Genomic DNA, 24,201 nt, shown 5'->3' on the forward strand with positions numbered 1-24,201 from the left:
CAAAATAAATCAATGCTTAGTTTCCAAATGCTCTTCTCATATTTTACATTTAAACACATGCTTTGCAGTTGAGTGTAGCTTAAAATGTAATGTATTCACTTGGCTTTTTCCTGCAGCAGTGAAGCTCTTACGAGGACTTGTATCCTTAAATATTTGAAATGCACTAATGCATGCCATATTTTACTTGTCAGACACAATGTAATGAAGCCACGGAAAGAATGGATTGCACCATAGAGTAGTTGTTCTGTTTGTAGGGAGGAAATCACAGCTTTCCAAGCATATTTAAAATAGATATTGACAGCAGATGCTTTTAATTCCTGTGTGTGTGATTGTGTACGAACATATGTGCACACCTTTACTTGTCTGTATGTGTGTAGATCTCTGATGCACTCATTAAACGGGTGACGTCATCTCAGGACCAGTGGGTGAAAGGCGCCCAGGAACCAAAGGTCAGCCCAGACTTTGACCTCACCCTAAACACTGATTCATTGCTGCAGACCATCCTACAGCTGGACTTCTGCCAGGGCAAAGGTAACATAAATACACCCATAAATATACATTTACTGGCAATTTAAAAATCAGTTTTAAGATGATAATGACTACAGAATCACTTTTTGTTTAATGTGTTTTGGTGTAATTTGTCTTTATTGTGGAAAGATTCCTTAGATATTAATGCCATTAGTAATAATAATAATAAAACTTTTTGAGCTTAACCAAGATAAAACATATGGGCGGAAAGGATCAGTGAGAGAAACTTGCACTAAGTTCAATTCTCTAGACTGTCTCAGCTAAATATCAGTGTCATCTGACTCAGAATTAAAGGCTTATGCTGTCATCAAATCAGCTTTTAATCTAAAAACATATTGCTAAAGTGCCACCATGTCTCTCTCTGAATGACACAGTGAGTCTGGTACAAGCTTTTATATCCAGGAGAGTGGACTAATGTAATAATCTCCTACCTGGTCTACACAAAAAATATAGAAATCAGTTAGTTGATTCAGAGATCTGCTGCCTGAAAATGCAGTACATCTGTTTGAAAGCCCTTACACTAGCTGGCAGTTTTAAAATCCTTTTGTTTTTAAAGCAGGTTATGGCCTCGATCATCCTACTGGTCTGACATGTTTCTGCTGTATGAGCCAGTTCAGCCTCAGGGTTTTTTCTCATGTGCATGTCAAATTGATTCAATGGTTCATATTCATTCTGTTTTACTATTAGCTTGTCACTCATCTGTAAAGCACTTACGCATGAACCTGTCTGAAAATTGCTATACAAATAACATTTGATTCATTGAAGTAGAAACCTTTATGTTACTATAACTGTGGAGCTGCGTCAACATAGACATCGCAAAATTAATCCATCTGTGATTAAACTGCTTAATGCATTCTCATTTACAATTCGTACTGTATTAGTCTAAAATTAAATATGCCTTTTTTCCCCACTTCCATTGTGATACAAGAACCCAGATCATCTCCAGGGGCCCTTTAGATTGTCGTGCAGACATTTTTTTCACACCCTCCTCATGATGAGAAAACTGAAAGCTCATATGTAAAATCGGTCGACAAAAATACACAAACATCCTTCACCTGAAACAGAAAATATTCCTTGACATTTTAAATTTATAACTAATCAGCATCATTCCCTCTTCCTTGTTGGTGTTTCTTTAAGAGTTACATCAATGTACACAACTGATTAGCTATTCCAGTGCTGTTGCTACGCAGAAAACCATTCGTGTGCATGAGCAAACACAATGTCCTTTATATAAATTCCACTGATGTCCCAGAGATTACCCAGCTGTATTGTTAATGTACATTACACATGTAATTCCAACTACTCATTTGATGAGATGTTTGTTTCCTCTACATATGTGGATTCAATATGGTCACTTTGCCAAAACAAATGCTCATTATTCTTTCTATTCATTCAGCCTTAAGAATTGTATATGCTTAATGAGCTGCAGTAGATCAGTTAAAAATTTGTTAAAAGCATGCACGATATATCTCCACAGTAATGTGGAAGTTACATTTTGTTTAGTGCTGTGTAGTTAATAACTTCAAACATGGTGAATTGTACTGATTATGTACTCATTATGAGTTTATAAAGTGCTAACTATGCCTTTTAATTCATCATGGGAGGCAAGTAAGTTGTTCAGTATTGAAGATTTTGTCTCATGTCCAGCACCACCAGGGCTTTAAATAAAGAATGTGACTTAGATTTGCAGGTTATGGTCCAGGTTTGGTTGTACTTGAAGGAAACTTTCAGTGAGATTAGTTCCAGTCGAACTCACCTGAAAGGCTTATAAGGCTTTGATCGTCCTTCCTTTGTTCTTTAAGGCAGATAACATGAAACTCATCTGTACATTTCCCCACCTTCACATCCCACTGATCATCAGGAACAGACCATTGGATTTTATGTCTTTGACATCCTGAGCAACGACAAGGTGTAGGAGGTGATCTGATTAATAAGTAGCCTGACTTTATTCTGTCATTATAAGGTCTCATTTTCCAGGGGAATTAAATGTGTTATCATGGATCATATATTTTTTAATGAACTTATATAGTTTCTCATGCTTCACTTTATAAAGACCATTAAAATTCAACACTGATAAACAAGATTTTTGACTGGAAGTTTTCCATGGTCAGGTTTCATGTTATTGTAGATTTGTAATCTTCTATATTTACTACACTTCACAGAAATGCTGAAGGTCTCATAGTATTATCATTAATATGTTCATGCTTGTCTGCAAGGTGTAGAAATGGAAATGAAAGTTTAATGTACTAGTAAAAACTATGTGGTGAAATCACATTTTCAGATGTGCAGGATGGTCCATTATTGAAAGACAAACAGGCAACTGGCAGTGTTGAGGCTGAGATGGAGACAGAGAGCCCAGGAGGTATTTCAGAGACTGCTTTTCAAAGTAAACCTCTGTTTTCCTTCCTTGAATTGATTTTGTCACTCCTTCCTCCTCCCTCAGCCCTGATAGTCCTAACGGCCATTTTGGTTGGAAACTTATTGGTCTCTTTGTCCCACAGTGTTTGTCTGGTTGTTTTCATCTGCATGAATTTTGTTTTCCAGCTCCTCTCCAATGAATGGCACCTCTGCAGAATAATACTGGATCACTGGAATACAAAGTTTTAAGAAATCTACACAGTTACATTACAATTTGTAGTCTGAAGTAATTCTTTGTTTCTAATACCTCTGTTTTCACTAATTCATTTGGCTTTTTGATTATTTTAATATAAATAATATAATACATTAGTTTTATTATTTAAATACATGGATTTTCAGCATAGTATGAATGTAGGATTAGCAGAAGATTCTGACACAACGAAAACATGAAAGTGATCCAAAAACATGTATCATGCAAATATAGATTTTTTTCCTTTCTAAACAGTAGCAAAGTGGGTTTAAATAATGACAGGTAATCTACGTTTGTGGTTGTGCACAAATAAAAGAACTACTTTGGCTACAAATGCTGTGAAAAATATTGAATTTAAATATTGATATCTACATGTATATTGCATACATGTATATTGCATAGATCACTGTGCCTTTTGTCATGACTGCTGCCTCTCCTTTCTCCTTTCACTACTCTGGTGTTTTTGTCTCGAAAGATCAGACAAGTACCAACAGAGAGATATGAAGCAGATGAATAAAATCTCTACCTCTGTATTCAGTCCTTATTTTTACTATGTTTTTCAGTTCTGTCTTATTAGTGTGAACAAATTTTCCATCACAAGGGTTAGACAGATACTCAGCTTTACACAAAAAATCTAAATTTCAAATATAAGCCTCCAAGATGATGAGACTGGATATTTTTTAAGGTAAAGGTAGAAGAATAAGAGGTATAGGGATTATTCCCTTTTGGGACTTTTTCAACCTGTCAAGAATCCTCCTGTCCCTCTCCAGGTTATTAATTCATGTCAAACTTATCTTTGATATTGTTGCTGGAACCTTCAGTTACAAAACATCAGTGTCCAAAGCTTATATCGGTCTAACCCTATGCATCAGTACCACTGCGACCTCTGTAGTGGGTAGAATGTCCTCACATGGCCTCCCTAAAGCCTCCACTGATTCCCAGAAATGAACCTGGAGCACTACACCTTTAAAACCCTTTTTATCTCCCACTAGATCCACATTAAAAATCCCATTTCTCTCCCTTCAGTTTGTTGAGAGGCAACCAGCCAGCTGATGACATCACCCTGTTTGTCTGCCTCCTTGCTCCAATCCCTTCTTCCCTTCATCTCTCCCTTCTTTTACAATTCTTCATCTGCATCCTGATCTCTCCATCCCCTAGTTAAAATCTTTACCATCTATTTCCACAGTGGAGTCTGGTCCCACAGTTCCGGCAGCTCCTATCCTGCAGCTGGAGAAGTGCTGCACCCGAAACAACAGCGCCACGTTGGCCTGGAGGGTGACTCCACCCCCAAGCAACCTCATCGAGGGCTACATCCTGGAGCTGGATGATGGCAATGGAGGACAATACAGGGTCTGTACCACACTAAAACACATGCTGATTCAGATTACATAGGAACACAATGGAAAGGCTTGAAATTATATACTTTATATTTTATATATAAATATATATATTTTATACTTTAAGTATAAATGGAGAGAAATGTCATGCTAGTTTTTATTTTTGTTTTATTATTAATAATCTATATGCTGCTTAACTCTGCTACTTTGTTTGTGCATCATGCATTTTAACTGAGTACTATGCAACTGTATGTCTACCCCTAGGAGGTATATGTAGGGAAGGAGACAGTGTGTACGGTGGATGGTCTCCATTTTAACAGTTCCTACAATGCCAGGGTGAAAGCCTACAATGCTATTGGTGTGGGGCCATACAGCAAGACAGTTGTGCTCAAGACCTCTGATGGTAGGTGGTGGTGTGTTGGTGTGTGTATTTTGTGCACTGAGATGCATTGTCTTGACTTTATTGTTTTGTTTGTCACAGGAAAAAAGAAAACAATAGAGAAAAAGAAATTAAAAAATGAAAGAAGAGAGGAGGGAAATAGGAGGAAGGAAAGGAAAATAGGAAAAGAAAGTAGGACGGAAAGAAGTGCAGAGGAAAGGAAGAAATGAGGAGAAAAAGGGATACACAGTGGGCATGTCTATTTTCTGACGTCATCTTTCTTCCTGCTTACTTTCCTCCTTCCATTTCACTTTATTTGAGCATTGACATATTGTAATACAAAACTGCTCTAATAGCTTTATGTATATTTAGGTTTAGTTAGTACTGAAAGCTGGTACAAACATAGAGAATGACTTTTAACTCTGTTCAAAAACTGAACACTCGAAAGTGAATGCAGTTCCCTTTCTACAGTGGCTTGGTTCACCTTTGACCCCACCTCAGCTCACCGGGACATTGTTCTCTCCAATGAAAACCAGACTGTCACTTGTAACAGCTACGACGACCGTGTGGTGTTGGGAACAGCTGCTTTCTCTAAGGTAAAATTGGGTTTTGCATTTCATTTATTTGATAGATTTAAAAAGTCTTATCATTACTGACTGACCATTTTATAGGCACAGTACATCAGACTTGTCTGTACTGTTTTGTAAGTATGTAGGTAACCAGTTCAAACCAACTATCCACAGAGTAATAACATTTATTCTGTTTCATCTTGAATTGTAGGGCATGCACTACTGGGAGGTCAGCATCGATCGCTATGACAACCACCCAGACCCAGCATTTGGTGTGGCAAGAATCAATACAATGAAAGACATGATGCTGGGGAAAGACGACAAGGCCTGGGCCATGTATGTGGACAACAACCGCTCCTGGTTCATGCACAATAACTCCCACACCAACAGGTAGGTGTTTCTAAAGGCCACTGGCATTCTTCAGAAGGACGCTGCCAGTAACTGATGTCAGTAATAAGAGCAGGATTTGTATCTTCCAATCATATGTATGTTCTCTTCTCTATGTTAACTCTGTGTATATAATGTTATATACATGAGATGACAGAGGGACTCCTCACTCATACAAACTAACAAGTAACACCAGGAAGCAGCAGAAGATGGCTGCAGGCTGCAGGAAACATCAAAACATTTCTCTTGGTGCCTCAGGGATGCCATCAAACACTCATTAAACATTTATTTTACAAAATTGTTTATTCTTCACAAGAATAAAGTTCACAGGAAAGTTTCACTGGAATATGCAAAACCTCTGGCATCATTTATTTCCCTTCCCTTCATCGGTTTGCTTTCATGTCATTAATCACCACATATCTCTGTTTTCTGTTATTATTTACCTCATATTAAGTCCTTATGGCTCTCTCAGAGCCCAGTCCTGAAGCAGGAGAACTGTAGCAGTTTGCACATTTAAAGAAAGAGTTTTAGAGTCTAGCATCTAAAAACAGAGTTTAGGGTTAAGTTTAAGAAGCTTTGTGTCTCTTTTATATGTTCATTGTCATTTTCCCTGTACCACATAGACTGTATTCATGTAGTCCTAGTTTTGAAGAGTCCTTAAAAGTAATACTTTAAGGCTTGATGAAGATCTAACCTTAGTTTTCTCAAAAGGATATGTTTTTTTTTTATAATGTCTGATGTCAATATCCCTGATTAATATTTTCCACACTCTTTCTGATGCAATGCCAAAATTGTATTTATATTTATATAACGTATCTGCTGTCAGTTCATCATTTGTCCAAGAAATTAAATGAGTTTCTGTTTTAATTTGCCACTTGGGCACATCCTGTAGTTACATTATCTCCCCTGTTTTCTCACAAATTGATATGGTTGAACTATTCATCTGTGTATATGTAGGGCAGAGGGAGGCATCACTAAGGGCTCGACTGTGGGTGTCCTGCTGGATATGACCAAACACACTCTGACTTTCTATATCAACAAGAAGCAGCACGGGCCGACTGCCTTTGAGAACCTGGATGGGGTCTTTGTGCCCGCTGTCAGCCTCAACAGAAACGTACAGGTCAGTGTGTGTGTTGAAGATATTATTTCTAATTCATACTTGATCACTGTGTATGTCCTCAGACAAGTATTGCACAAATGACCAGAATAGGAAAATGAGACTTTTTGTTGATACCAGAGCTGCGAAGACTAGACAGTCACTGGCAATGTGGAACTTGAGTACAGCTTCTGCAAAAAGCTCAGTATTGCATTGTCATACATTTAGGAGTCACACTCATCAAGGTTGTTATGAAAATAATGAGAATGAGAAATATGTGTGAGCTTTCGATTAGGAATCTGTCCCTAAATCTATTCCTATTCCACTCTATTCCTAAAACCCAAAGAAGGTGCAAAAATGTAAAACATGATGTTCCACTAAAGTGATCAAAAGTGCCTTCTGCAAATTAAAGTTCCTCAAATGAAACTACATCAAATCCATGTGTGTTTCTCAGATCTAGTCGGGCTTATGTGGGGCCTGTGTGAGTGAGGCTGAGGACAGACAAAAGAGCTGTGATTAACTCCTTGGGTGTTCGTCTGTTTCAGGTGACATTACTGACAGGTCTGGAGGTGCCAAAGAATATCAAGCAGTAGGAACTCCTGTCTCTCTCTGAATATGCCCTGGATACAAACCAACGATGTCATATGCAGCCTCAGTCCCATGTGGAACTTTTTGAGATGGGATTTACCCCTCTCCCATCCTTCTCAAGGTGCCCTTTGTGTTGGATACTCTTATGTAAAATCCTGTCTGATAATTTGGGATAAAGGAGTAATTTGGCTCTAAAAACAATGCTGTTGTGGGCTTCACTGCAGAGATGACTGGAGTTACTGTGAATTGCTATTCTGTTGCAGCTTCTGCCATTCCAGTCATTTTAAGAAGGAAAATACAGCCTGACATTACTCCTTAAAGCCTAAGACCAAACTAATCAATGCTCTCAGTCCAAGCAAATCAACAGTAAATACATCTACACTGTGCTGTAAAATGATTTTGTGCTAAAAGTGATATGATTGTAAAATATACAATAGCAAAATTCCACCATCCTTTCTAGAATAAAGGCAACACATTACCTTCAGGGGGTGAAAAGGGGAGAGAGAAGTGATTGAGCAGTGCTTGTTGTGGCTCTGCTTCTCTCTCAGGTATGTGTTTACAGCTTTCAAGGTAAAAGTAGATGAAGTGTTTTGTAGGTTGTTTTGCTCATGAAATATTTAAAAGCTAGGCTTTCATGCAAACCTCTATTCCAGCTGTGGCTTCAGCAATCACCATCTCTGCTTTCTTTTTCCTTCTCAGTTGAAGTTTATTAAAGACATTTATTTTATCTGTGGGTTGGAATCTGTCAGCCATCCTAAATTGACACAGCTCCTCTGATGAAGATATGAAGTGGTGGTAACATTACTGAGGCCAAGCTGGGAAGGCTCAGGTTTGGTTTTATTTAAGTAATATGACAGGAAATGCTTTATTTTGCAATTGAAAGTAGTAAATTCATTTGGTGAATTTTTGGGACAGAATTCACCAACATGTCTTATCACAGCTTTTTTTTTCCCACCCTGACAGGGAGCCAGACTGGCTGGTTATGGTGAACTAAGCAGCTGGCTGTAGCTCATTATTTCTCTCTCTGCTCAATATAACTCTCAACAAGAAAGCCAAAAAAACATATTTTCTAAAATGTTGAACTTTGTATATACTGAACCTATGTACAGACAGTACACAATGTGTTGGTTAAAGCTGCATAAAAAGTAAGTATAGGTGGTAACACACCCAAGTAACAAGTTCATGCTGTTTTGTTTTCTAATATGTATTATATGCAATCAGCTAAATTAAAAATACTATAACTTCTAAAAAGCAGTTTGAAATACAGCAGTTAAATTAAGCCATACATATTCAGTTTTCCCTCTTTAAATAGCCATAATTTGTTCATATTATTCTACACTGACATCATTATATTCTCCCTAAGGTTCACTCAGTTTTTCAGTGAATATATTGAAGCTGATTACATATTCAACCCCAAAACTACACCTTTTTAAGCCTGCACCTTTCCAACAAATTGGAAACGTGTATGACATAATGCACATAGAGAAGAAAATACACCTGTGGTGTTTAATGTGTTAATTTGGTTTAAAAACCAATGAAATTGTGTGCAAAGAGTTTGTACTTTGCCCTGTTAATCAGAGTGAGTGAACAAGGTTGATTGGTCGCCTGGAGGAGCATTTCCTGCAACCTCTGTAGCCTCCATATTCAGACACACGCACATGAAGGGATGAATGCTGAAATGCTGAAATGAAATGGAACTGAGCCAAAACTTTTTTTTTATTAGATCAATAGCTACTATAATACAGCATATTAAAAGTATATTAGAAATGTGTGGATGTCCCAAGCTAATTTTATTCTGTGCTCCTCTCGTAGTCTGTAGAGTTTCAGACACGTTTACAGACCTTTAATCTGTCATACTGAAAATGATCTTGAAACGTTACATCAGGTGAAGCTACGTTTGCTGCTATGTTTCTCATCAGGGATTGGATACGGCAGCCTGTAGAGGACAGTAGCTTCAAAATTCAACCAGACCACTGTGACTAAGTATATAAGATTTTGTTTTAACATACATTACCCATGGACTGTATAGTTATCATCTTACTCTACAGAAAATATTGCTTTTAAATTAATTTAAAGTTACTTAATCCTGAATATTATTACAGTATTATTTATTATTTATATTCTCTATACTTATAAAAGTGTGTGTGAGAAAGATGAGTCATTAGAAGTATAGACAGACCTTAGATAAAAGGGTCATGTGTGAATGTGAAATCCACAATCTGTAAATAGTGATATGTGAGTGATGACGTGTGATATTAAGCATGAATTGAGCATCAAACAAGTTTACAAAATATCTGAAGCTCTTTTGTAAATATTGTACTGTATTATTGTCTTTGCAATGAGTGATGTTAAAGCTGCTATGACAGCTCGCCCTCTGCTGTTCAGTGGTGGCAACAACAGAATCAGTGAATTTCTAAAGTAATCCTGTTCTTACATATTAGCCAACTGTTTTAATACCTTTAATTACTGATGTTTTGTTTTTTTTTTTTAATGTTAGCAAACTTTTTGTCTGAGAAGATGTAAAAATTTCTCTGAAAGTGTTAAACCTTATTATAACTTTTATCATTAACAATCTCATGATATTCAAACATTTTTATCAGGGTCATAAAATAGCAGTCATGTTACATTTTAAAGTTTTTATATGTTGAGAAATTATGATCACTGGCATTTACAGTAACTTTTACTTACCACTACTTTATTCTTCAAAATTCTCAGTTGAAAACAAATTTTGAATGTGCCCAATAACACAAACAGAAATACAGTACAACAACAATTGAAGGAGTTCTATTTTAAATACACTATTTTTAAAATAATTTAGTTATTATTAGAGTAGTAAGAGTTTGGTGGTAAACTAGAAAAATATCTTGACATTTTTTAACCCACACTATTATTCTGTTTAACGAATTTAGAATTATTGTTAAACAATGAGCCTTTTTGGGAGATGAAGGAGAAATTATATATTTATGAATTTAAACTATTATATAAAACATTAAATCCATGACATTTAAAATATCAAATATCAAACATGTCACTACCATGTAAGTCCAAAACAAATCTCAGTTATCATAACAGGCTTTTTGTACCTGAAGCTTCAGTCATATTAGGTGGGAGAGATCAACTGTTTTTACCACCTGCCCAGCTCCAACCAACAGGCAGGTTTAAAAAAGCTGATGCACACAGTGGAGCATGTAGCAGCTAAAGAACATAGTAAAAACCAAACTAAATTGATGTCTATATTAGTAAGATTTTTTTTTTATTTATATTGGCATATACTGTATCTGGATATGGGCTCAACTGCTGAAGACAGTATTTTCCAACACTGTCTTCCTGTGGCAAACATACATTTACCATTTTTCTCATATGATGTGAACTTAACATCAGTATAAAAGTCAGGATTTTAATCAGTTTCTCCCAACCCAGAATTCTGCCAAAGGGGATATTTTTTCCTGACATGCCCCAGAGTGCCAGCTACCACCAAGGGCTACGTTTGCATCATGTGATTTTCTGGCTGCTCGACTCTGACCCTCCTCTCACCTCCCACACTAGAGAAGGAACCTACCCTGAGGTTGACTTTGCTATAACCAGGAATAGATTTCCAGCCCACAAGCAAAATGAGACATATATCATGTAACCTGGGGAAACTTTTTCTTTTTTTTCTTCTGAAAATCAGGTTGATTTGGGGTAACATGCCTACGGGCTGTGTTGATGTCAAAATGGCACAGAGGGAATCTTGGCTGGAGGGAATAAAAGTTCCTATTTAGGTGCTTGTTTAGGATGTCAGAGTTTATCAGGGACAAGGTGTTATACCTTTTCTCTTCCTATCTAAAATTTATATCTAAAACAACACTTAATGTGGCAGATGCAGACAAAAATCACTGATTTAAAATAATTCACATTGTAGTCGCTCCCTTGTAGATGTGGTATTGTATGGCATGTAGCTTTACCCCACAGTTACCCAGCCATGAATGTGACATATTTTAGTAACCTAATTTCCAGCACCAATATATGGTACCATAATAAAAGCATGTCACTGCTGTAAGATACTTACCTTAAAAACAGCAGAGGAACAAATATTAATTTAATTACCCCATTAATTGTGTATTTAATTTTTTTTTTTTTGTATATTGTCCTATTGAACTTGTTCAATGTAACAGTCGAATGGATATGGATTATAAGACTTGCTGGCTATAAAATCTGAACATTAAGCAGATTTGTAATTAAAATTATGTGATGTGCTGCAGATAAGCTTTGTATTTCATTCTTTTTTTACATATAGATAAATGAAAACAAAAAGCTGCTTCAAGAAAACGGTGAGAGAATTTGTGACCTCACCCAGCTCCCCACTGCCAGATCATAGGTCTTGTGTCACGTTTGTCATTTTCAATTAGCAAAATAGAAAGAAGTGTTAAAGAGTTAATGTTTACATCTGGAACGCAACTTCCTGAGATTTACAATATGTTATGTAAACTGGAGTTCATAAGGGAGAAATACTGTATTAGAAAGACCACTTTGCTTTGCCATGGATCATTCAAGGTGTTCGTATGTATTTGTCTTCATTAAAACTTCTGCCAGGACTTACATTGTTTTTTATATATATAAATATTTACTCCTCTCTCTCCTATTATGACACTGTCCCTTTCTGCCAATGTAAATGTTTTGTATGACTACATGGTTTGTACATGAGAAATGCATTGTAACTGCATAATTAAAAAAAAACTTTACAGTGCAAAACAAAAGGCACACATGTCTTTTTTTTTTTGGCCATTTATAAAAACAACATAAATTAACTGTGATGGAATCTGATTAGTCAGGGTGTCCAGTTTTGAGCAGTCCTGCCAAAGTGTCCATTCAGGGTCCACTGGTTTTCTGACTCAGCAGTGTGTCACCAACACTGTCCCATATTTCACTGAGGTCAACTGGCACATTGTCAGGAAATCTGCCTTACAACTCTCATCCATTTCCTTTTCAGCAAATAGAACTGCAATGAGTGTAGAGTCCTGCTTCTCAATTCTGCCTCTGGTCAGCATATATTTACCATCCTGTAGCATTTCATCATTCACCTACAAACACAAACTCAGAATCAGTGACCACGTTGGCTTTCAAGATTCCCATGTTTGATTTCCTCTTAGGGCATTTAGTAGATACACTAGAAAATAACAACAAACCTATTTGCCTCGTTGGCTGCTTTTGATTTTCTGGATCTCCTTTGAGCTGAGGATCAGCATGCCATTCTTGAAGCGGCCCACCTGGCCTGAGGGGGCTGAACCAGAACCAGAGGGCAGCTTCTTCTTGTTCTTGTCCCTGTGTGGAAATTGTAAGACACAAAGATACTGAGATGCAACAAAATGGACTTTATAAACATAAGGACTGGACTTTTGATGCTAAAAAAATAATGGTGTCCTGTTTTCTAACCAGAAACTAATAACTGTTTTAAATGAGAAATTGTTTTAGTCAGTATTTATGACTACATCTTCAATTTCAATATTTTAATATTTGAAATTACTTACCATTAGGATTACAGATATACATTCAGAAAACAACATACCTCTTATTATTCTGCTTCTTCTTTTTCTTAAAGTCCTACAGAGCAGGGATACAGGGACAAAATACAAAATTATTGATTAATTACGGTTGTAATTTTTCCATCAGTTTTAAAAATTGACCAACTAGAGATAGATGTCTAATGTGGGATTACTTTTCCCTTAACAACTACTTATTCTATTGTGGGACAGACTGAAGGTGGAAGTCTTACTGTGTGAACCTCCTCCTTCACTTTCTTATTCTTCTCCTTGATCTGGTGCTGTAGTACCTTGTAGTTGACATATTCCTTTTTAGGGGGCTAAATAAAAAATAATAATTACTGAAAGTCAGTGACTTGGTCACAAAAGACTTCATTACAGAACTTAGTGATGTGATGCTAATTTAAATATTTACAGCACTTTGAACAAAACATCTTCTTACTCTGGCTCCCAGCATGATTGCTCTGTCCTGTTCAAAAACACGCTGCTCCTCCTTCTTATAGCCTGTGATTCCAAACCGATGGATTTCCAGACGAGCCTGATGCGACAGTTTAGGGCCAAACATATCACAGATTAAGTCAGCTACGGGTATCGCAAACAGGTTAGTTTAGGGACACAGCAATCTGTGATTATAGATAACATTAATAATCGCACATTAAATCTGGAAATATTCACGGTCCAAAACCTTGGTTTGGAGCATCAACTTGAATACTGAAGTTGTTGTCTAACAGTGATAATATCATCACCTTTTCCAAGTTGAGTTCTTCTACTTGGGCACCTTCCTTCTTCTCTGTTATCTACATTGAAGAAGTAATTGTCAGATTATTCAAAGTGGTTAATTCAGCAGACAAGGGGGCAACACAGAGACACATCCTAGATCCTATTCATTAAAGCCGAAGTGAACAACTTGTAATGAGCCCTACAGTTTCTATTACACATGCACATTTTCCAGTAAGCTACTCTCAGAGTAACAGTAGGTAGCATAGACTTACAGGTGTCTTGTCAGGGGTTGGCTTCTGCTTGGTCTTCAGTTTCTTTGTGGGGTCCTGAAACGTCACTACCTCCACCTGGTTCACCTGCTGAATGGCTGGACCTGGGTAAGACATGAAGCGCTGTAACAGTGAGGTCTGGATAATCTTGACCTGATTCCTGGAAACAAAATATGTAAATGGTGGATATCAAATCACATGTGAGCTGATACACATGCTGCCTACCTGTTTGCTGTGCTCTATCAGCATTTTGTTGTGCTCTGCAGTCTTCACTGTCACTGCAGGCATCCCTCACAGCAGAAAACTCTTCTTCTTCCTCCTCAAACCTTTTTCGTTTTTTCTTCTTCTGAGACTTAAGCATCTTTTTTGATGGCGGCCCATTACCTGAATCAGTCATCAACACCATCATGAGCTTACTGTTTATAAGTATTATCATAAGTTGTAACTGTTAATAAGTATTATTCATCTTAAAGTTAAAGACGCAATAAAACTCCTGAAGATAAACATTAATCCAGACTAAATTAGACACTAAATAATACAGCTAACTTTGAGATTAAGGAAATTTCACCGTCTTAAGTAACACAGTGAAGACAGAATTAATCTTTATGTGTGTGTAATTATGCTTTCAGACCCGTGGTAGTGTTAAAGCAAATAAAGAGGCATCGTTTTAGACATAAGTATTTCATGCTGTATGCTTCCTTTTTCTCTCTGTAAGGTGACCTTGAGTGTTTGAAAGGCGCCATGAAATAAAATGTATTATTATTATAACAGCCTTTAAACTCACACTTAGCTACTAGCTAAAGCTAAAGTATTTAGCTACCTAGCTAGCTAGCTAGCTAACACCGCTTACCAAAGTCATAAAGCTTATCCAAAACTCCTTCAAGAAACAGACTATCTCCGTCTTCCTCTCCGTTTGTCACTGAGCTCATTGTAAGATTACTGCACAAACAGGTTAACAAAAAACAGTGCTGTTGATAACAGTTTAGCATCAGTGGTCACACATGGTACGACCGGTCTGAAAACCTGGTCCTTCCCGGCTGCCGTAGTCATGGAAAAGCCACGGAAATGTTTTTGAAACGCGTCCATGTCTACACGCCCATGTGAAGTTGTCCGGCTGTTCCCATCGCCTCCAAGTGTTACAACAAGAGGCGGTAGCCTGCGGATATTCGTGCACGTTTAATTTAAATGAATGCGGCGTCTGTGTATTTGTGAGGTGACAAAATATGTCGTCCAAAGCTGTTTATTCGGTATGTATGCTTTGCTTTGCACAGGGCGAGGCTAACTTAGCTCTTTGCTGTAGCTCAGTGTTTGACATTTGACATTTCATTCAGCCAGGCGAAGGCCGGATTAATACCTATAGTGGTATAACAACAGAGCCTCGAAACAAGTGGTCGTGTCTTATAATTGATGCAGGAAAACGTACATTTCATTAATTTAATGTTTTTAGCTTCCGTTTTTTTCCTGCAAGACAGGGTTGTTCAGCTATCTGTGTTTTATCATGTTGGCATGCGGTTTAGGGTTATGCATATCAGTTGTACACTGTGCTCTGAAAGTGTGCAGGCATTCCTATCACTTGTACTTTGTCACAACTTGTAAAAATGAAGTGATTTCCTACAACCCTGCGGATATTACACAATACAAACAAGTTACCCATCTGCTAGTTTCCTAATCTGTCTGTGGTGCAAATGAGCTTGGAAAGGCTTTTAGTTTCTAGCTGTTCTGTATGTGAGTACAGCTCTGAGGTGCTTCTGTTTTACTGACCAACAGATAAAATATGAAATATTGTCATAGATTAAACTGCTAAACTTTTAATAAAGAAGTTCATTAGCAATATTTTAGATAATGAATATGTTCATTATTGATGATTGGTGGTTTGTGGCTTGTGCAACCTCAGAGGCTGAGACTATTGGCCCCTGGTCTTCCAAGGTGGTCTCCCATCCAAGTACTAACCTGCTTAGCTTCCAAGACTAGACAGGCTCAGGCACTTGCAGGGCAGTGTGGGCAAATAAAATAGATATCTATATAAAATTGATATATGTGTAATTCTAACAGAGTATGATGTTTTGCTTTATCTAGCATAGGAACCCTATGCTGAAGAAAAGAGATGATTTTGAGGACATGTTGGAAGAGAGGAGGAACTCCAGTGACCTGCGGTATGCCCTCAGATGTTACACTCCTGTTCTTTACCAAGGAGTGACTCCCTGTAAAGCCAGTATGCTGAAGACTATGGTGCTTCAGTCTGATCAGCTACACTATGTCATCAATCAGGTAAATCAGATGTGTGAAAGTAGTTGACCTTTCTGGTTACAACTGACAGATGTTTTCTCAGGGACATCTGCTCAGTGTTTAAGTTGTAAAAAAAACAATAAGAAAAACAACCGAAAGATTAAAAATTAAAGCATGTCTGTCCAAGCTACAGTGTTAACTTTACAATCCTATTTATTTATGGTTATAGAGAAACATATTAATACTCTAATATTGATAGTTTTTTTTAAGCATATTGAAGCTGATACAGACATTTTAAAAACTAATGAACATTTACTAATTTACAGCAAAATGGTATGGATATTTTGTTTATTGTAAATAAGCAGCTGACAAATTACAGGGTTAGCATCTAATATTTTACTTTGAATTATCAAGGTTTCTAAAGAGACGGGTAGGGCTAATGATGACATCACAGAGGAGGCATCAGCCATCTTGGAGGAGATGGCTCAGCGTCTGCAGCTTAGCACCGTTCGCTTCTTCGCCTTCACACTCAGCAAAGTCTTTAAAACCTTGTTCAGGAGCATCTGTGTCAATGAAGAGGGCATCCAGAGAGTGAGTGTACACACTGGCAAGACACTAGCAAAATACCATCTGTGTAAAGGTTTAAAACAACATTGGTGGTAGTACTACGTGAGTGATGCACACGTACACACACACCATTTTAAAAATTTTTTGTCTTTGTCGTTAGCTTCAACAGGCCATTCAGGAGCATCCAGTAGTCCTCTTACCTAGTCACCGCAGTTACATGGACTTCCTGCTGATGTCGTACATCCTGTACACCTACGACCTGGCTCTGCCTGTTATCGCTGCTGGCATGGGTAAGTTGAACCAGTGAATTACCAGTGATTAGATTCACATTTTAACAACCTCTGGTGTTAGCTTTTGCTGACAGAGTCTGAAAGGTGTTCATTTTTTTGAAGTGGTATTCAGCTGTAGGGGTGTTGAATGTAATATACTTTATATGGCTCTGCAGACTTCATGGGGATGAAGATTGTTGGGGAGATGCTACGTATGTCTGGAGCTTTCTTCATTCGGAGGTCTTTTGGTGGGGACAGGCTGTACTGGGCTGTCTTCTCAGAGTACGTCAAGACTATGCTCAGGGTGAGGATTAGTTGTTTTTTTTTTTCCTGTCTTTTTATCATTGAGGAGAGATTTAATTTTCATTTGGTGGAATAGTGGCATTTGCTATTGAAAGCCCTCATCCCTACTTGTAGGCAACTTCCAGAGAGAAAGAATGAGTACAGTCCAGGCAGCTTATTTGATAATTTTTTATTTTTATTATTATTTTATAGATCTTTTATGGTTTTTTATTTTAATCCAGAATGGGTTTGCACCAGTTGAATTTTTCCTGGAGGGAACTCGAAGCCGAACAAGCAAGTCTTTGACTCCTAAATTAGGTAAGAAACAAAAGAAGTTGTTTCTCTTCAGAAGTCAGATTTTTGATTAGATGCTGTATTTTTGTATTTTTCATTTTCTTACGTTATAGTTGACATTCCAAAGACAGACAGTGTTTTATACTGTACATATTAGAAAGCCCCTTGAGGCAAATTTGTAATTTGTGATATTAGTTTATATAAATAAAATTGTGAATTCCAGCACAATTACTAATGAGCAAAGGGATATTATCAAAGTATATTTTCATTTTAATATGTCTGCACACTTATCGCTTTTTGGCAGTGCAGCAGGTTTCACAGCTTTGATCATTTTAGTAAACAATCATTCTTTTCCGTCATCCTCACCGTTTGTTTTTCGTTCAGGTCTGCTGAATATAGTGATGGATCCATTCCTCAAAGGGGAGGTGTTTGATGTTAGTTTGGTTCCAGTTAGTATCAGCTATGAGAGGATCTTAGAGGAGGTTCTCTATGCCAGAGAACTGCTAGGTGTACCCAAACCCAAAGAGTCCACCTCAGTGAGTCACTTTTACACATACACCACAGAACAAACATACACATTTTCCCTATTTACATAACCCAGTATGAATAAATAATGTAATAATAAAATAATGAATATATTTGCTACAGTGTTGTCTGCCCTTTTGGTCTCTTTCCTTTGTAGGGTCTGTTTAAAGCCAGAAAGGTCCTCAGTGAAGACTATGGCAGCATCCATGTGTACTTCGGTCAGCCTGTGTCTCTCAGAAGTTTAGCCCAGGGCAAAGTTAACCGCTGCCAGTTCAGCTTGATGCCAAGGTACGATATGCTGACATTAAATTATCTGTGGAGTGTAAAGCTTCTTTTCCACTATAGGGACTTACCTTAATGTGGAGCATCCCATAACTAGAACCTGTATGTTTTGCTTTTCCCGCTGTGTTTTACAAATGTTGTAAAAGCAGCAGTTTGCACACATCCAATATTAAAAGTTTCACACCTTGACACAATTTTTTATTATCCCATTTTGTGGTCTTTGTTCTTTGTTATAAAAAAGTCCTTCCAGAGGTACATGCAAAAATGAAAGTACAAATTCTGTAGTGATAAAGGCCAGTAAATGGACACTAAAACAACAGATCTTTCTTGTTCTAGTCTTAGGCAAATATTTTTCAAACCATAAATATAGGCATCAGCTAATTGAAATAATTGCTACATACAGACTAAATAAGAGTTGTGTGTTTTGAATCTGCTTTAATCTCACACTGAAAATGTTTGAAAATTCAAATGGTGTTTTCAAACAGTTTTTTTTTTGCAGCTGTTGTCAAAGTTGCCTTCTGTGTTTTTAGTGTTTAACTCTCCAAATCAAATAATGGTCATGATGTTTTGTCCATAAGCTTGTTAATTAAAAAAAACATGAACTAACTGAAAGCTTTCAATTTCTAGACACATCCCCAAGAGGCCCAATGAGGAGATCCACAACTTTGTGAATGACTCTGCCTACAGGCTGGTGCGGACACAAGAGGAGAACATGGTCCTGAAGCCGTGGGTCCTGCTAGCCTCTCTGCTGCTTCAGAACCACCACCAGAACCAGGCGGTGGGGCAGATACCAGGGATAGCACTGGACGAGCTGACTGAACAGACTGTGTGGCTCAGGGATGTCTCACGACAGTATGGAGCCTTCCTCCACTGGCCTGGTACAGTATGAGCCCAGTACTTGCTTTTAGGCAGATTCAATGTTGTCACAGTGATACTGAAGACTGCGTACTCGAGTACTGGAGTTCCATTCATTGCTCTGTTCTTCTTTTTTTCTTTTTCTTTTTCAGACCAGATGGCTCCATCAGAAGTAGTCTCCTCCAGTCTTTCTCTGCATCAAGGGCTAGTGAGGATCTCAGGGGGGAGAGTGCAGCTGGCATTGAAACAAGGTTTGTATTTATTTCTTTGACCTTTCCATTGTATTAACAACAAAATCCTACAGAGATGAGTTAGGGTGCACTGCAGTCATTTAGCTATCAGTTACTCAGAAGCAAACTGTCCAGTGATGTAAATGGATGAAGTGAATACAAGAATGATGAAAGTCTTTTGCATCTTCTGATTGTAAATGTTGTCTTGAGCAGGAAAGCAAGCAGGGCCGAAAAAGCCTCACAGCACTGTCGCCCCAGAAGAGGAGCTCTTGAGTCAGGCCGTCATCGTACTCTCCTGTGCCTCCTACAGGAACCAGGCACTGCACGTCTTCCTCCGACCGGCTCTGCTAGCCTGCGGCATTCACATTGCTTCATCCAACAAAAAACGTAAGACTGATGCTGTCTCTCTCTGCTTGCTGGATTATAGCTGCACTGTTATGATAGTTTAACATTAAAGCTGAAATAAATAAAGACCTGAAATAATAAGCTAATTTTGTTGGTGTAGTTTCATATCACTGGATCTGTTCAGCAGATGTGCTTGTATGAACTATGTTTCTTCCTTGGTAGGCTGAATACCTTTTATTGCCACTGTACAATATGAAGATTTCTAATGTAAATATAAAAAGGTTTTATTCAGCCAGTTTAACCTCAGGAAATAAAGGGAGTAAATTATTTTTTGTGCCTCTTTGCACAAGAAAGCCATTTATAACAGTCAGAGATAGACTTGTAAAGTACTTGTTGGCTGCATTTCCTACATGTTGTCATTTTGTGTCTTTTCCAGAGGAGGTCTTTAACAGTTTCAGCTTCCTGAGGAACATGTTCTTTAATGAGTTCATCCTCTGTCCTGGAGCTACGGTGCAGGTGAGGAACATTGTTTCTCTACAGCTGTACTTGACATAAATGTTTAAATGTAGATTAAATGTTCCCACAGTAAATTATTCAGACTTATTTTTTCCTGACTCTTGCTGTGCCCCTTGTAGGACTTTGAGGAGGCCTGTTACCTGCTAGCGAAGACTGGAGCTCTGCATGTCAGCCAGCAGGAGGTTCTGGTAACAGAGAAAGGACAAAGAACACTGGCCTACCTCACCAGTATGCTTGATCCCTTCTTACAAGGGTACCAGGTGAGTGAGACAAACATTGTAGTTGAGACAACTACTCAGATGAGTCATGTTTGCAAACAGCACAGTGTGCACATCCACTCCTTAATGTAGGCCTGGTACAAGGTCATAGATTCAGGTGAGGAAAAAGCAGAATATCTGCAGATTAGATGAAAGTTCCTGAACTTTCTTCGACTCGAACAAGCAAGTTTTATTTTTCTTTTTTTGGCCCATTGAAGAGCCAGTAGAGATCAAACGTTGCCTTACGAAATCTAACTGAATTTCTCATGTCATGTTTTTTCCGGCCCATTTGATCTAATTTGAATCAAAGTCAAAAGGATATCGAAAACTATTTTGTAAAGTTTTAAAAAGTAAAATTTAAGATTTGGATCTAAAAGAGTATTACCACCACATGTACATTTTAATTCATTTAAAAAAAGTATTGCATTATTTATCCTCATTAATTAGTTCCAGCATGTGTTTCGATATGTACACATGCAGTGTAGACATAAATTATAGTACATGCAAATACAACACATGTCAAATATGTCAAGCATATGCTTGTTTTCAAACATATCAGTGTTAATAGCTGCACATTTGTGTGCATATGTGTGTTTGTGGTCCAGGTGGTGTGCAGGTTCCTGTGTGAAGAGGCACCTGAGAATCTGACAGAAAAACAGTTTATTCCTGCCCTCCGGAAGTTCGTCATCAACCTTCTTCTAGCAGGTTTCTGTCTCTTCAAGTTTTTTTTTTTTTTAATAGAGGGTTGTCTTTTGATCTCAGGCCTCAACAAAATATACTAATTGTGAGTTGTACATGTGTGTTACCCAGGTAGACTAAGATACACTGAGGTGCTGTCTTCAGACCTTCAGAAGAACTGTCTGGCAGCTTTGCTAAGACTTGGGGCTGTACGGAAAATCAAAGGGTATGTTGGTTTTGATCATCCTTGTGTCCCTAGTTGGTTTAATTGGCTGAAGCATGCAAAAAAATATTGCACTTCAGTGACAGTTATATATCATTTAAATGAGAAATAAACATCTTCTGGAATTCCTGGATAAATTCATACTACTAATCAGTATGTGAAATTTGTATATGCTGAGATATTAGGAAAGAAAATACTCCCTTCATATGCTGCTGTACTGTTCTAATCATGAGTCCTAACTTGTTTGGTGCTGAAAATAACATGCATTTCAATGTTTTTGCTTCAGAGCTGAGCAGGAGACTTTAAAGGTCAACCAGGTGATGGTGAACTCACTAGAAGACACTCTAGGTGAGAAGCAAACACTCAGTCTAAACACCCAGCAGGTATAAACAGTGTTTGGCTTCTTGTCAGGCCTTTAAAACAAATCTCACGTGTGTGTTTTTTGTCTAGGAGGGAAGCTCCCCACTCAGAAGGCCGTCGGTGCTCGCCTTTGATTCACCATCCCTATTAGCTGAGGAGGTCCGAGTTGCGTTGAATGTTTTTACCGGCATTGATGTGTGGTGATGATGTGTCAGCACTTCTTTGCATGGTACAGTACGAGTTTGTCCGGGTTATCACCAAGGCAGTACAACTTATCTGCTTTCTATGAAAGATGGAACAAAAGCCATCTGGAGACAGCTCATCTCCTTTTTTCCTTTATCTTTTCCTCACCTCTCCTTTAAAAATACCATTTTTGTTCTAGCACTCTTCTATTAAATATCTTTTATATACTTACATGAAACCAGGTGATATCAAAGGCCTATGAAGGTGTATTGCTAAGCTTATTTGGCTCATTCTGATAACTGACCTTTGGCAGTTGTGAGCAGCCTTGTGAAAGCTTCTGAATGTGCCAGCTTCATTCAGGATAGTGGCCATTCTCCATTAATGCATTTGAAATGTATCCACTAACACTGTGTGTTTTTCTTTGTTATTTTCAGTTTGCTCCGTCATCTGATCTTCAGCTTGGTCTTGTCTTTTTTTGGGGGGGTGGGGAGGGCACTTTAATGAATTTATTAATGTGGTGTGGACTTATACTACTTTTTAATGTATTCAGTTTTTGTGAAATGCTAAAATGGGTGGGAAATATGGGCAGTTACATTTATGTCTCAACTTTTGGTGAAATTTATATTCTTTTGCACTGTATGAACCAAAAATTATTATCTGAGTTGAACTTGCCACAAAGCCAAGCCAATTTAAAAAAACAGCTTGTGCAAGGTGTGACTGTTCAGGTTTGCCACCCAACTCCAGACTTTTTGCCACCACTCCAGACAAGCAGTACATTTATTTTGGTTTATAGAGTGGAGATAATGCCTCAAGTTTAATGGCAGTGTTACAGAGTTGCCAAACTCCAGATAAAAATGCAGTTCATTATGCTGAAGCACTACCAGCTACACCAAAGGAATATTTACCTTTTCTCATGTTCTGAAATAGTTACTGAAGTTTTTTAAAAGTTAGAATATATTTGTTGTTTATTATTCAATCTTTATTTATATTCACAGACACACTTAATATTATTTTGTTCCAAGTGAAGGAAAAAAGGCGAAACAAATGAAAACAGGAATAGAAACTGTAGCTACAAGCTCAGCGGAGCAGTGCTGAGAAGAAGCTTGAGAAATGCCAAACCTGTGGATGATGTTTGTTTTTTGTAACACTCAGGGTTACCTGCTGTTGTTCAGAGATGTGTCATTTTTAACAATTTCCAAATTAAAACTAGATTAGTTTAAAACTCCTTGTACTACTAATTATGTGGTAGTTGGCGAGTATTGCAACTCTGTTACCTTGTAATCTTCTCCTGGTATGTGCAGCAGGTTGGAGTTTTCCAAATACAGGCACAGCTGCTTAGTGGGCAGTAGAACGTTTAATTGGCTGGGTTGAATCTCATTGTAGAGCCAAACAGCAGGATGGTGACCTCAGAGTCAACATCTGATTTAAAAAGTTCTGGCAACCCTGGAACTGTTTAGGCACTGAGATACTCTACTTTAGTGCTCACCAAGTTTGAACTGAGACATTAAAGTTTGTGCTACGTGTTGGTTGTGCCTTTAACTCAAACACTTGTGTGTCTGTTACGTGTTTCTTTCAAATATTATTAGCATTGTTGGCTTCAGTTTTCATGAACTTCTCAGTGGCGCTGCTATGAACAGCAAAACTCCAAAACTGGGTGGATTAATAATGTTTTGTTTGTTTTTTTTTATAAATGTTCATTCTAGCCTGTAGCAAATGCTAGCAGTGGTTCACACATTAATATAAAATACCTCCACTATTTTTTTTGTTTTGTTTTGTTTTGTTTTCTCTTGTCAACATCCACCAGATGAGGTTGATTGGACCAGTAACAAAGCAGCTCTGCATTACAGAAATATTTGGAGAATATCAACACGTCATCCAAAGTGCAGGTCTACAGTGTGACTGTATTTGTGTGTGAATTTTTTTTTTTAACAGCTTTGAAACTATAACATCTGAATATTTGACTCCTTTTTGTATGTGTGTGTGTGTGTGTATTCATACATAACTTTATGTTCGGGTGTGTTGGGTGAGGCCTTTTTAGTACTGAGTGTAGAGGCTTATACAGTACAGGTGCATGTTAATAAAGTGTTTTCAAATAAAATGCTGTTTTTA

General features: G+C 37.7%; 3 protein-coding genes across 4 annotated transcripts in view; 2 read left to right on the plus strand and 1 right to left on the minus strand.

Moving 5' to 3' along the window:
• The window catches only part of trim67 (tripartite motif containing 67), a 28,638-nt gene extending 19,454 nt beyond the window's left edge, over window positions 1-9,184 (plus strand). The window contains exons 5-11 of one of the 2 annotated variants that reach the window (XM_026318782.1): window positions 378-531; window positions 4,341-4,486; window positions 4,738-4,876; window positions 5,324-5,448; window positions 5,633-5,811; window positions 6,766-6,928; window positions 7,450-9,184. In XM_026318782.1, coding sequence (XP_026174567.1) covers window positions 378-531; window positions 4,341-4,486; window positions 4,738-4,876; window positions 5,324-5,448; window positions 5,633-5,811; window positions 6,766-6,928; window positions 7,450-7,497 — 954 coding nt within the window. In that variant the 3' untranslated portion in view covers window positions 7,498-9,184. Of the gene's footprint in view, window positions 1-377; window positions 532-4,322; window positions 4,487-4,737; window positions 4,877-5,323; window positions 5,449-5,632; window positions 5,812-6,765; window positions 6,929-7,449 lie in introns of both variants that reach the window. The other variant, XM_026318783.1, reaches the window with a different exon arrangement.
• Window positions 9,185-11,598: 2,414 nt separating this feature from the next.
• Window positions 11,599-15,063, minus strand: fsaf1 (40S small subunit processome assembly factor 1). The gene is made up of 9 exons (XM_026318924.2): window positions 14,851-15,063; window positions 14,226-14,384; window positions 14,004-14,104; window positions 13,758-13,808; window positions 13,454-13,549; window positions 13,245-13,331; window positions 13,038-13,072; window positions 12,658-12,793; window positions 11,599-12,552 (listed from the first exon to the last, which is right to left on the minus strand). The coding sequence occupies exons 1-8, from the start codon at window positions 14,987-14,989 to the stop codon at window positions 12,658-12,660; spliced, it is 804 nt and encodes a 267-aa protein (XP_026174709.1). The 5' UTR covers window positions 14,990-15,063; the 3' UTR covers window positions 11,599-12,552.
• A 3-nt stretch (window positions 15,064-15,066) lies between these two features.
• Window positions 15,067-22,367, plus strand: gnpat (glyceronephosphate O-acyltransferase). Its single transcript, XM_026318923.2, has 17 exons — window positions 15,067-15,247; window positions 16,077-16,268; window positions 16,641-16,817; window positions 16,954-17,083; window positions 17,239-17,366; window positions 17,587-17,662; window positions 18,023-18,174; window positions 18,321-18,451; window positions 19,073-19,323; window positions 19,453-19,551; window positions 19,744-19,917; window positions 20,312-20,391; window positions 20,511-20,651; window positions 21,254-21,353; window positions 21,459-21,552; window positions 21,836-21,897; window positions 22,000-22,367. Exons 1-17 carry the CDS (start codon window positions 15,224-15,226, stop codon window positions 22,041-22,043), a joined length of 2,055 nt encoding a protein of 684 aa, XP_026174708.1. The 5' UTR covers window positions 15,067-15,223; the 3' UTR covers window positions 22,044-22,367.
• The last annotated feature ends 1,834 nt before the right edge of the window (window positions 22,368-24,201 follow it).

Source organism: Mastacembelus armatus, chromosome 24 (genome assembly GCF_900324485.2).
Source record: "Mastacembelus armatus chromosome 24, fMasArm1.2, whole genome shotgun sequence".
Lineage (NCBI taxonomy): Eukaryota > Metazoa > Chordata > Actinopteri > Synbranchiformes > Mastacembelidae > Mastacembelus > Mastacembelus armatus.